The sequence below is a fragment of the Callorhinchus milii genome, unplaced genomic scaffold (genome assembly GCF_018977255.1).
Source record: "Callorhinchus milii isolate IMCB2004 unplaced genomic scaffold, IMCB_Cmil_1.0 Scaffold2, whole genome shotgun sequence".
Classification (NCBI taxonomy): Eukaryota; Metazoa; Chordata; class Chondrichthyes; order Chimaeriformes; family Callorhinchidae; genus Callorhinchus; species Callorhinchus milii.
Genome location: NW_024704743.1, coordinates 71,357,918 through 71,372,001, shown reverse-complemented (window position 1 = coordinate 71,372,001; position 14,084 = coordinate 71,357,918). Strand labels below are relative to the sequence as shown.

Here is a 14,084-nt window from a genome sequence, read left to right as displayed (position 1 = left end):
GAAGGTTTTTTTTTAAATGTTTTTTGCCTTTTGAGTTCCACATTAATATATAATAGTATGCTGCAGCATGAGATAACCACAACCAGGACATAAGGCTAATGAATTTGACCCTGGTACTTGAGGGGAATAAAAATAATGGAAAACTTTCACGGGTGCAACGAGAACCAATTTCTCACAGTATAATAACTGTTGGCCCAGCTGGCCAATCACATCTTGAAAACCACCCACTAAGGGGGCACATGGTCTCAAACTACTAGAGAGCCACTACTAGATTTGCAACTTTGAATAAATACTATGTTGGAGATAGTGATAAACTTTGCATTTATATTGTAATTTATCAAGTTGTCAAGTCTCTTTAAAGCACGTCAGTTTAAGGTCTCATCCAATTTGCGCACAGCAATGTGTCATAGACAACTGAGGTGAATGACCAATTTTATTTGGGGCATTGTTGGCTAGGACATCAAGAAAAACTCCCTTCTCTTTCCAAAAGATGCCATCAGATCTTTAACATGTAGCTGAACAGGCAGATCCCTAGATTCTACAGACCTGTGGTAGTTGCTTTGCAATGTCACCGCCAACAAAGACAGCTTCCAGATAGATCCAAAGGTTCTGAACTGTGAGCCAGTTTTCAATTATTTCTGTGGTGTTTGAGAGCTTTTGAACCCACTGTTGTATAATGGGTTTGAATGGTGCGTTGTACCTATGTGCAAAACATTCAGAATTTGAAATAAATCATACATTTCTACCAGACTTTTTGATTCTATGACAGAATATATGTAATAATTTAACTTAATAATAGTCCTTGTATTATAAATAAGAATCCACGTATTATTATACTATTATTAAGAAAACAAAGGATCTATCATTTTTCTTCTTGAATCTGTTCAATACTCTTTGTACCATCTAACACCTGCCTAGATGTGTAAATCAGAGAGATTTATTTGGGAGGAGACGACCAAAATGTGGTGGAATGACAAGCAATTTTATTCAGCCAACAAGTAAAAAGTTAATCTACACAAAGATTAAAAGTGGTAGTTTAACAGATAAAACGGTATTACTCGGTTCCTCTGGAACAATTGAGAATTATTTTGCCCACAAAATAAACCACTTTACAGTATATCCCGTGAAGCGCTTTATATTTGTGTCTCAATGACATGATAACGCCCTATATCAAATGCAAGGATTATTATTATTATTAGGTGCAAACTTTGGATGAGACCTTAAACTGAGGTTGTGTTAAAAATCCTGTGCACTGTTCAAAAAGAGAAGGAAGTTTCTCCCAGTGTCCTGGCCAACAATGTCCCAAATAAAATTGATCATTCACTCCATGGCTATTTGTGAGATTCCATTGTTGTATAAAACTTGTCCGCCAAAGTCTCCCAATAAAACACATAGTCACTGCACCTAGGACACCAGGAGAAACTCCCTTCTCTTTTTTATAACACAGTGTTTGTAATTGATAATTTTTTTGTTTAAAATTATGAAAGGGTTTAATAAGGTAGCCATCAATAGGCAGTTTCCACTTGCTGGTGAGTCCATAAGAAGGGGACATAAATATAAAATGGGCACTATCAGAGCTAACAGAGTTTAGGTGGAACTTATTTTCATTGATGGCAATTTGGAAGCAGTACCCAAATATAGAGTTAATCTAGTGCTAGATTATTAGCAAAGAGTTATGAATAGTCAACAGATAAGAAAAGTATAAAAAAGAATCAAACTTCTTGGAAGCTACTTTAGCAAAGCAGGAGATGAGGTTATTCTGTTTCTATCACAGGAGATAGCAAGGCTCAGAATGTCAGGGGTAGATAATTATTTGAGGAGGACAAGTTTGCAGGGCTATGGAGAGAGAGCAGGGGAGTGGGGTTGATTTGGATAGCTCTTTTCAAAGAGCCGGCACAGACACGATGAGCTGAACGGCCTCCTTCTGTGCTGTATAATTCTATGATTCTATGAACCAGTTACCTGTTGCTCATTAATGAGCCAAGTATCATAAGACTGTCTTCCATCAGTGCAATCTTCTCTGTGATATCTGATCCTTTGAGCAGCAATTCTCCCCTCGTCTTGAATGGAGCAAATGTGAACACTTGTCCACTCCATTCACAGATCACAGTTTTCAACTTAGCTTCAATGTCCTTTTCTTTTACTGCACTAATGCAGATGTCCTGAAAAATACAAACATTTGTTCACCAGTTTATTGTACTGTAATAATAGTAATAATAATCCCTGCATTTGATACAGTGCCTTTTCATGTCTTTGAGACATCTCAAAGCTCTTCACAGAATATACTATAAAGTGAATTGACTGTATATATGTGGGCAAATCGCGGCTGCCAATTGTGCACAGCAGTGTCCCACAAACAGTTGTGGATTGAGTGACCAAATTATTATTATTTATTTTTTGAAGGAATTATTACTGTAAAAGGTATTGTATTAACTTTTGTTGGACATCTTCAAAATGATCCCAGCCAAATTCTTTCTTAAAATGATAAACAGATAACACTCCCAATGCTGATCACTAACTGGTGCCCAGCTTAATATCTCTCCACTACTCAAACCATCAACTCACCATTTGCTAATTCATAGGCCTGTGAACCATATACAGTAAACTATTATGTAGTGAAATATAAAATCCCTTTCTGAAATCTAAGTGAATGACTGCTTGTGGGGCACTGCTGCCCGCAACCTATGTCCCTCAAGATGATCATTAATACTATCTCTCATCATTACTTCAAAACAATTTTTCACAATCTATGTGAGTTTGCAGATCTGCAATTGCCTTGTTTACAATATTCACAATCGCTATTTTCCAATCCTCCTGGATTTACCTCGAGTTTAGTGTAGGAAAATATCGTATAAATAGGGGACTCACTGTGGCCCCAGGCAATTTCTTTACAACCGTAGGATGAACCAAGAGGCAGGATCAAATGCACCGTCCAGCATGGAGGGTGCTATATAAATGCAAGTTGTTGTTGTTTCTGCAAACTCCCCAATACATCTTTCCTACTAATGTTAAAAGTTTTAAATTTACACTCACCATAAAATGCTACCCCTACTTCTGGCAGTGAGAACACAATTGGGAAATAGTGGTTTACTATTTGAGAAGCTTCTCGATTACATACACTACCTCCTTGTGCTTTTTAGGTGGTCCAACCTTTATAACAATAATCCTGGCATTTGATATAGTGCCTTATCACGTTGTTGAGGCATCTCAAAGTGCTTCACAGAATATACTGTAAAGTGAATTGACTGTATATTTTGTGGACAAAATTTGGCAGCCAATTGCACACAGCAATGTCCCATAAAAAGTAGCAGATTGAGTGGCCAATTTTTTTTTAAAAGGAATATTACACCCGGAAAGCGATCTGCCATTTGACTAACAACCGAGTTCCTACTTACTGCGAGGTAAACAGAAGGGTGTGGAATAAGGAAACTTGCCTAAGGTTTTGCCACACCCGGGAATCAAACTCGAGCTATCTCGCTTACAACATGAGTGCTCTAACCAATATGCTACGGGAACCTTTTGCTTTCCCTTCCTCTCCCCCATCTCCAGCTCGGATGTAAACCTTGGACTGTCCAGCACCTTGGGACGTCCTCCTGACATGAAATGTAAATTTATATTGTATTAATCCAAAAAAAGTCTTCATCCACGATCTGTGGACACTGCTGTGGGCAACTGGCTGCCACATTTCGCCCACTAAATACATTTTACAATATATTCTATGAAGTGCTTTGAGACGTCTTAACAACGTGATAATGCAATATTACAAATGAAACGATTATTATTATTACTTCAAGAAGCCTTCTTGAAGGTGGCTACAAGTAAGCAGGCAAAGGGCATAGGCAAAGGTTGCACCACTAGACTGGTATATACTAGTATATTCCACTTATAACTTATTTCAGGAATAAATCAAGCTGGAGTCACGAGTTAGGCATATATACATATAAATACATAAATAAATGTGGCTGGGATATTGACAGCATAATGACTTAAGTGATAGTGATAAGTTAAGTTAGGATCGCATTATCAGGCATTTACTGTACTTACAAACACAAGCTGTAGAGCTAGGAACTAAAGAATGCTGTTACCTCAATGTCCTCTTTGCTTTTCAATAGTGGAGCTTCCATTATATTCTTGAGAGAAAAGTGGTCAGATTCAACATCAAAAGTGCAGCCGGTAGTTTGTGCAATCCTTTCCCAGTGTCTCGCCATCATAGCCTATAAAGGAAGAAACACACATAATAATAATCCGTGCATTTGATATAGAGCCTTATCACGTCTTCGAGATGTCTCAAAGCGCTTCAAAGAATATACTGTAAAGTGAATTGACTGTATACATGTGGGCGATTCGCAGCAAGCAGCCAATTGCGTACAGCAGTGTCCCACAAACAGTCGTGGATTGAGTGACCAAATTATTATTATTTTTATTTATTTATTTTTTGAAGGGAATTTTTAGTACTGTAAAACTTACTGTATTACCTTTTGTTGGACATCTTCAAAATGATTATAGTTAAAAAAACACAGAATTCCATGAATTGCCTTATTTTTTATAATGCAATCACTTTCAATTATTGTAATGTGAATCCAGAATGTGACGCTTGCTGCTTTATTGCATGCTAACATTCACTTCCTTGTAGAAATCTGAATTGAATGTAAAAATATGATTAGCTCCCATGTAGATTCTTTATTATTCTTTGCATTGAAGCATCCATTGTCAACCATAAAATTATGACTCACACACGCACAGAACCACTGGGGGATCCAACGAAAAAGCACTTAATTTCTTGAAGATGATTTGTTAAGCTTTGCAAGAATCCCCCAAGTAATTTGATAATGCCCCATGTTGTCTAACAACAACAAAAACAAAATTACATTTATATAGCAGCTTTCACATCAGGAGGACGTCCCAAGGCGCTGGACAGTCAGTGTTTCAGACCCGAGCTGGGGCTCAGGATTGGGGAGGGTGGGGGACAGGGGGAGAAGGAGGGTGATCGAAGGCACGGTTGAAGACAAGGGTCTTCAGATGGGTCTTGAAGGAGGCAAGGGAGGGGGTGAAGCGGAGGGACTGCTGGATGGACTTCCAGAGGGGCAGAATGGCTGAAGAACCGCCCATCAATGGTGGGGTGGGTGAGGCGGGGGACATGAAGCAGAAAATATAGTATAGGTATTTTTTTGTTCTGTTTCTCATTACACTACTGCTAATTACTGTTCAGTGCACTTTTATTGTATTGTCTTCTATGCACTGCAGAATACTTTATGATTTATAATGTTTTGGTTTAATTAAAAAATGTTAATTTGAAATCTGTGTGTGATGTCCCTTATCCCTACTGTATTCTGTCCACAGTGGCTTGACTGTCAGACTCACTGCTGTAATATTAGAGGAAAAGGAAGACTATTGCTGGAGGGCAGAGACCCTAGATGTCAGCAACTCCAGATTTCAGCATTGACCTATCAAACTGCCTTTCATCTACCATTGCTAAATCACACAGGAGTGCTGTGCAAAAGTGCTCAGAATAGCAGCCTGCAATATTTTGTTAAATAAGTTTCTCAACGTTGCACAGGACTTAGCTATAGAAAAAAAGGAAAGGAATCCTTTACTGAAAGAGATGGTGCATCAGCTATTTAATTGGTAAACAATATGGTTTGCCTTCTGCTAACAATTTCATCAGTTACTGTATTTGTGTAGCGATTGCATTACCAGTTGTTCTGGGATCATAGAACACAAATATCCTTCTAATTTTGTGATTAGATTAAGTTATATCTACATAAAATACAAATGCCAATCAGTGTGTATATAGTGGATCCAGAAATCTGTTCAATGGGGAGGAGAATAAAACAAAAAAATAAAAAATAAGTGTGAGACCTTCAGACAAGAACGTAGAGTGGGAGCATCAGAACAGACAGCTATTTGTGCAAGACCAGACAAAACTTTCTTTTATGTGCATCTCATTTACTTATGGATGGGAACCAGAGTCAGAGCTGGCAACCCAAGATAAGAACTTTGTCACAAGAATCAATTCATCTCAAATAGAGATATCTAAGTTTATGTAAAAAAATTAAATTAAATTCAGATATTCTACCAGCAACTTGGAAGTGTGTGTGTGTGCGCATGTGTGTGTATGTACGGAGGGGGGTGGGGGGGCGGGTAGGTCTGTTGGGATTCAATTTCCTCACCTCTTTCATAAATCTCAAAAAACAATTCCACAAAAGAACCAGACAGATGAACATCATGGAGGTATCGAGACTATTTGCTGAGTTTCAATTTCGGTTAAACAACTGCTCCAAATGCTGAAGGCTCTCCAGAGAAGAGTGAATCCATATTATTTTTGGACATGCAGCAATAAATAACGTTTATCCATTTCCTATTGTGTGCACTATTGGCAGACAATTTATAAGTTGCCATAGGTCTTTATTACTTTCCGTGCTAATTGCCATTTCAGTACTCTTTCCCTCTCAATTGCCAGGCTATCAATCGGACGCCCATTGGATTCAGATAAATGATGCAGCCTGTTAACTGAGATAGGAGATATCTCCTGTGGGGCACCATGATTGGACAGGCAAATCTCACTATTAGGATGACTGAAAGCAAGAGTTTGTGAAACCAATAAAATGGTCCGAGGATCATCTGTGCACCTTCTGTTCAAAATTTCCTTCCCACTGTGGGGAATCAGAGGAGCAAACAAAAGAGTGAAGGCATGTAGATATTTGAAGAACACAGGAGTTCCTGGGGCTCAAGGATAGGGTGGATAAAAAGTCTGAATCCACAGACCTGAGTACCATGTCACCAGCTGTCATAGAAATTTCATATTTCCATCTCATTCATTTGCAATAACAGGAATTTAAGACTCACTAACAATATAAGACTTGATATAGAATTATACAACTTGACTCTTAAACAATCAATTATGGGAAAAGAGCCTCCAGTTAAAATACAGTGACAAACCATAAACAAATGAGTTGAGCAATATGTCCTGGATGTTATGCAGTTTTAATTAATAACATTTTCTGCAGCAACATGCACAGCTAAAGTCTGGATGAAATCCAAATCTCCTTGAGCTATTCCCATTACAGTGGGTGAGAATTTATTCAATTCAGTTTCAAGGATGTAAAAAAAAGCCCCAATATGTTGCAACAGCGAAAAACAATTATATGCATAACATACATGGGAATGCTATACATTTGATTTAAATCTATTTTTAAGCTTGTCTCCTTGTTATAGTTTTCAAAATTTAGTTTCACAATAAGGTCAATGGGTGCCATATGTTCCCCCAAATCCCTCACTGTTCAGTAAATGATATGCAACTGGAATTGATTGCTCATCCAGATTAATTAAGTAATAATAGATTTTGGTTACTACAGCAGAGTGTAATTAAAGGTGAGCAGCTTGACTGAAGTTGAGCACCCAGGTGTGGGCTCATTTAAACTGCCTGTTCTTAGTGACACCACACAGTACAACCACAAGATCATTATTCCAATTGTTACACTTTTTTTTACAAATTAATATTTAATATTGCATTACTTTTTGTACATTTCCTTCAGGATCTCTGGGTTCTGGTAGGATGGGAAGCAATTCTAAAGTCAATGGCAGTTTAGGTTTATTAATATTACCCCCTGCATTTTAATAGAATAAATTATGTAAAATTCTTAACTTAATATTCAGCAATATCAATAAACTTTTCACATTGCTGCTGCAGCTCAGTTTCATAACATAATAAGTAGTTGTCAGAGCCTGATTTAGTTAACCGTGATGTCCCACAATTTAAACTGGAAACGCTGACACGATCAATCAGAAAAAGATAGCCAAATACAAACAAACTTGATTAAGTTAGGCCTGACTAACACATGACAAAATGTCTACTATTTAGCCACCGTGGCATGTCAGGGTCAGTCAAAATATCTATTATTTGAGCCATGCAGTGAGCCCCGTAGAACCAAACAAGAAATATGCGTTCGTCCAGTGACTTAAAATGAAGTTGAATAATAATACTGTTTTCTCTGCACCTTTCATCACCGAGTTATACAAAGCAGCACTGACCTGGGGGTAGGTTATCTTTCTTTTTTGGGAATTATAATAATAATAATAATCCTTGCATTTGATATAGCACCTTATCAGGTCTTAGAGACGTCTCAAAGCCCTTCACACAATATACTGTTAGGTGAATTGATTATATTTTGTGGGGGAAACGCGGCAGCCAATTACACGTAAAAACTAAGATTCCAGAGTTCTGTGTCAGAGTTCTAAATAGTAATACCATATCTAGTTGTTTGCTGTTACAAATGATTAAACAGTTATGATAATAATAATCCTTATATTTGATATAGGACCTTTCACTTGTGAACATCTCAAAGCTCTTAACAGGATATACTGTAAAGTATAGTGGCTGAATATTTGGTGGGAAACACGGCTGCCAATTTACGCACAGCAATGTCCCCAAACCGCCATCAAGTGAATGATCAATTTTATTTGGGAAATTGTTGGGCAGGACACCAGGGGAATAAACTGCCGACCCTCTTGGCAAAGACATACTCAATGCTTAACTTGGCAATAACTTAATCTTACTAATTTTACTTAAAATGTGACACACTAACTGGTAATTTTCCATCCCCGAGTCTTTTCATTTTTAATTATATGTCATAGAATCATAGAATTATACAGCATAGAAAGAGGCCATTCGGCCCATCGTGTCTACGCCAGCTCCTAAAAGAGCAATCCAACTCAATCCCACTGGCCCGCTTTCTCTCCATAGCCCTGCAATCCTGTCCTCCCCAAATACCCATCTACTCTCTTAAAAGTTGTTATTGAATCAGCTTCCACTACCCTTTCAGGTAATGCATTCCAGATCCGAACAACTCGCTGGGTGAAAAAATTGTTCCTAACCTCTACTTTGTTTCTTTTAACAACTATCTTAAATTGGTGTCCTCGGGTTACTGACCCACATGCCAGTGGAAACAATTTTTCCCGGTTCAACCTATCAAATCCTCTCATGATCTTGAAAACCTCTATTAAATCCCCTCTTAATCTTCTCTGCTCTAGGGAGAATAATCCTAGTTTCGCTAACCTCTCCTCATAACTAAGGTCCTTCATTCCTGGTACCATCCTGGTAAACCTCCTCTGCACCCTCTGCAATGCCTTAACATCTTTCCTAAAGTGCGGTCCCTAGAACTGAACGCAGTACTCCAACTGAGGCCTAACCAGCATTTTATATATATTCAACATAACCTCCTGACTTTTGACTTCTATGCCCCTATTTATAAAATCTAGTGTGCCGTATGCGTTTTTGATACAATTGATATGATACAATTTACATTTATATTGTGCCTTTCATGTCAGGATAACATCTTAAAGTGTTTAACAATGCTAGATCGGCACCTGAGGCAGTTGTGGGAGCCGAGGGGGGTGGGGAGGAGCAAGATGACCAAAAGCGCAATCAAAGAGGTACATTTTGAGATATACCTTGTTGCCTTAGTTTTCACAAATTCAGGGTTTTGTGATCTACTGTTAAGTGTCAGTATGCCATAGGTGATAGTACTCTTCACAAACAACATTACATTTATCTGCCACCTATTCAGTCAGAAGGACATCCCAGAAGGTCAGAAGTGGATTCAAGCCACCTGTCAGGACTTTGAACTCACGGTCTAGTTTGACATTTCGATACAGTGCTGGGAAGTGCTATCCTTTGGGTAAGATGTTAAACTGTCCTGTTTCTGTCTGTTCAGGTTTACATTAAAAATCTCATGGTTCTAATTGGAAAGAGAGAGGAGTTTGTCCTGGTCAACAATCCTCCCAATAAAATTAGTAATTACTTCATGGCTGTTTGTGACACTTTTATTTGGTCAGCCAGGTAGGTGTCTGAAACATGCAGAAACCCAACACCATGCTTAACAGTACCCAAACTGGACTGGGAGATCAACATATAAGTGTGACTGCCAGGACGGTGGATGCGACCGCCAGGAGGGTGGATGCAACCGCCAGGAGGGTGGATGCAACCGCCAGGAGGGTGGATGCAACCGCCAGGAGGGTGGATGCAACCGCCAGGAGGGTGGATGCAACCGCCAGGAGGGTGGATGCAACCGCCAGGAGGGTGAATGCAACCGCCAGGAGGGTGGATGACGAACTAGATGGACCTTGGTCTTTTTTTCGTCTAGCATTTCTTATGTTCTTATATTATGCATATGGAAATTTCCCTATGTTTGGAATGGAATGCACCCTACTTACCAAATTCCAGAGCACAGTATTAGGCACAGATTGGGAAGAGGCTATAGCCTGTGCAATTTGGGGTACCGTTTGAGTTTAATCATCTAAAACAGCAGAGCATGCCATTGAGAGCTGTCTGGCAAGTTTGCAGTTGCTTGTCTAGCTGGAACTATATTACTCATGAGGACTTTGGCTTGCAGGGTTAACTGAGGAGCTGAGGAGGAAGAATCCACCCGCTCATAGTGACCAGTGTACCCCTCAAAGTACTGCTGAAGAACCAGGCTGGCTGGTTTGCGATCAGCAGTGCTCTGGAGTACTACGGACTCACCTGGCTCAGGAAAAGGATTACTAAGACCGTCAAAGAAGATAGACTCGATTCTAACGTTCTGTTGCTAAGCACTTTGAAACCAACTCATCTCTAAGGAGACCCCACTTATCTCCCCCCACCCCACCACCATTCCCAACCCGGAGGATGGATATTATTTGATACTAGTTGATCACAGCTTTTAAGAGAGCAGATAATTATTTGGGGAGGAGACGTTTGCAGGGTTGTGGGGAGAGAGTGGGAGAGTGGGACTGAATTGGATAACTCTTTTCAAAGAGCTGGCGCAGACATGATGGGCCAAATGGCTTCCTTCTGTGCTGTATAATTCTATGATTTGCTGTCCAACAAATCAAGTTGTTTTTGTGCTTTGTTAAAAATCCCACTATTTGTGTAAGAAAAGGGTTCTATTCAGAGTGCTCAAATTTTAAAACAAACAAGACTTTTCAAAGTAAATTAGTTATGAAGTGCAATTAAAATACAATCAAGCATTTAAAGATATTGCAAATGTTTCTGATAATACAGAAGATTCTTGTGCAACTGTTTTTGAAAGAATTCAAAAAGCTGACTTATCAAGCTTGTAAGGTAATTAGATGACAAATTGCTGCACAAGGAATGATTATCTATGGCTGAGCAGCCAGCTGTAACGTGCAGTCAAGTGTGATAACTCATTTCAGTATGACCACCTTGGAATAGAGGTCAGGCGTTGATGAAGGAAAATCACCTGTCACATTTGCTGTTAAGAATATTCTAGGATACTGACACCACTTGAAACTGCATAGATACAGATGAGGAATGGTTAGAAACTGTGAAATATTTTTAGTTACTTCAAGTGGCACACATTCACTGATAAATGAATGGATAGTGAATGCCATAACATTAAGGGAGGCAGGTGGCGGAATATAAAAGACAGGTAAATGAAACGAATCATAGCACAGAAAAAGACCATTCAGCCCATAAGTCTGCACTGGTGGCTTTATGCACATGAGCCACATTGCCCATTCTTGGTGGCTAATACTTTCTAGAATTAGGTAAGCAGGATGTATCCCTCCAGGGAGAGACTTCACATTCCAACAACTTCTTTCTGGCATTTCCATGTGTAGATGGGATGCATGGAATTCTTAGTTTGGGTTGGATATTCTTAAGCATGATGATGAGTTTCCGCATGTCTCAGACACTCGGCTGACCCAAAAAATCCACACTGTCATGCTGACTTCCCACACGACCTAAGAATTGATGGACTCTGCCTCAACAATTGTGAGAGAGAATTCTACATTCCTATCTATGGTTTACTCCCATTCTCATTTTTTGCTGAATCAAACATCATTCTTTAATTGAACATTCATTGTTTTATTTTTAAAAATTAAGTAGTTACTCACTTTGTTTGCCATCATTTCAAGTAACGGGCAAGTTTCGCTAAAATCATCAATCTTATTTTTCAAGTCATTGAAAGCCTGCCATTCCTTCAGAGCTTTGGGTAGTTTGCGTATCCTGGGAATAAAAATGGAACAGAAAAGCGCCAGCAATTACTTGAAACAAATACTGGATTACAATATTACAAACTACAGAATATTAAACAGATGTGTGTAATTATGATATCTGCTCACTTTCAAAAACAATTTTAACCCCTAGCCTTTCAGGAGGTAGAGCAAAATACAGTTGCCTGGGCTTTCAGTCCACACACTATGACAATAAAACAAACAGCAAGATTGTGGTAATAAACTGACTCAAATATTAGAGCTTTTAAAGAACACTTAAATCACAAATTGAATTTAACCTTCAAATTAAAGGGTTTTAATTGGGACAAAACCAATTTTAAAACCTACGTATTGAGGAATCATAGATTCAATTCACTCAACAACAATAAAATTACATTTATATAGCGTCTTTCACGTCAGGAGGACATCCCAAGGCGCTGGACAGACAGAGTTTTGGATCCAAGCTGAGGGTCGGGGTGGGGGATGGGGGAGGGCAGGGGGGGAAGCAGGGAGATCGAAAGCACGATCGAAGAGGAGGGTCTTCAGGTGGGTCTTGAAGGTGGCGAGGGAGGGGACGAGACAGAGGGACTGTGGGACGGAGTTCCAGTGGGTGGGTACAGAGTGGCGGAAGGCCCACCCACTGATAGTGGGGGGAGCAAGGCGGGGGACGTAAAGCAGGCCAGAGCCCGCTGAGCGGAGGGAGCAAACAGGAAGGTAGGGGGTTAGGAGGTCGGAGAGGTAGAGGGGAGCAAGACCATGGAGGGCTTTGAAGGTGAGGACCAGGATCTTGAACTGTACCCTCTGTGTGATGGGAAGCCAGTGGAGTTGGGCGAGGATGAGGGTTGATAGGGTCACAGAGCCTAGTGTGGGAGAGGACACAGGCTGCAGAGTTCTGGATGATCTGCAGCCTGTGGAGGGAGGAGGTGGGAGGCCGACAAGCAATGAGTTTGCGTAGTCGAGCCTCAAAGTAATGAAGGCATGTGTGAGGATATCGGCAGCCCGCAGTGTGAGACAATGTCGGAGCCGAGCGAAGTTGCGGAGGTGAGGGAAGGCAGAGCAGGTCATGGCGCGAATGTGGGGGTAGAAAGGATAGTTGAGGCTCAAACAAGACCCCAAGGTTCTAGACTGGCTTAGTAAAGTGGAGTGTGCAACCATGGATGGTGATGCTGTCAGCGCCTGAGGTGAGAAGGTGCTGACGGAGCCAATCAGGGGAGCCTCGGTCTTGTTGACATTCAACTGAAGAAAGTTAGCTCTCATCCAGGACTTGATGTCTGACAGACATTCTGTCAGGACAGCAGTGGTCCTGGAGTCCAGGGTGGAGGCAGAGAGATAGAGTTGGGTGTCATTCACATACATGTGGAAGTTGACCCCATGTCTGCGGATGATGTCACCAAGAGGGAGCATATAGATATTGAAGAGGAGGGGACCAACGACAGAGCCCTGAGGAATGGTGCATGAGATGGTTCGGGGACTAGAGAAGAAGCCATTTGAGGAGATAAAGTGCAGGCGGTGTGAGAGGTATGATCTGAACCAATCAAGGACAGCGCCATGGAGGTTGAGATGAGAGAAGAGGCGGTGGATAAGGATAAAGTGGTCAACAACAAGAACTTGGATTTATATAGCGCCCTCCACGCTGGGTGGCGACCAAGAGTGCTTCACAGTAACGCATTCCAGGGCCAAGCCAGGGGGGAGGGGGAGGAAGGTGACCAAAGGCGCGGTCAAAAAGAAAGGTCTTCAGCCAAGACCTGATAATAGGAAGAGAGAGGGCGAGGCAAAGGGAGTGAGGAAGGAAGTTCCAGAGCCCTCGGGGCGTAGTGGCTGAAGGCACAGCCGCCGATGGTGGAGCGGAGATTCGGGGGACAAGGAGGAGGCCAGACCTGGTGGAGAGAAGGCAATGGGCAATGTTGTGAGGAGAGAGGAGATCAGAGAGGTAGTGGGGGTGCAGAGGAGTAGAGGAATTTGAAGACAAAAGTGAGGATCTTGATGTCGATCCTCTCTGGGACAGACAACCAGTGCAGTCTGGCAAGGACTGGGGTGATCGGGGAGCGGGGTTTGGTGCGGGTAAGAATGCGGGCGGCAGAGTTTTGGATGAC

General features: G+C 40.8%; 1 protein-coding gene across 1 annotated transcript in view; it reads right to left on the bottom strand.

Annotated features, from left to right (window-relative positions):
• The window catches only part of dnah5l (dynein, axonemal, heavy chain 5 like), a 157,819-nt gene that overhangs the window by 84,298 nt on the left and 59,437 nt on the right, over positions 1-14,084 (bottom strand). Inside the window, exons 33-36 of the mRNA XM_007897565.2 lie at positions 11,893-12,004; positions 4,086-4,214; positions 1,963-2,162; positions 547-700 (exon numbers count right to left, since the gene is read on the bottom strand). Of these exons, the coding sequence (XP_007895756.2) occupies positions 547-700; positions 1,963-2,162; positions 4,086-4,214; positions 11,893-12,004 (595 nt within the window). The remainder of the gene's footprint in view (positions 1-546; positions 701-1,962; positions 2,163-4,085; positions 4,215-11,892; positions 12,005-14,084) is intronic.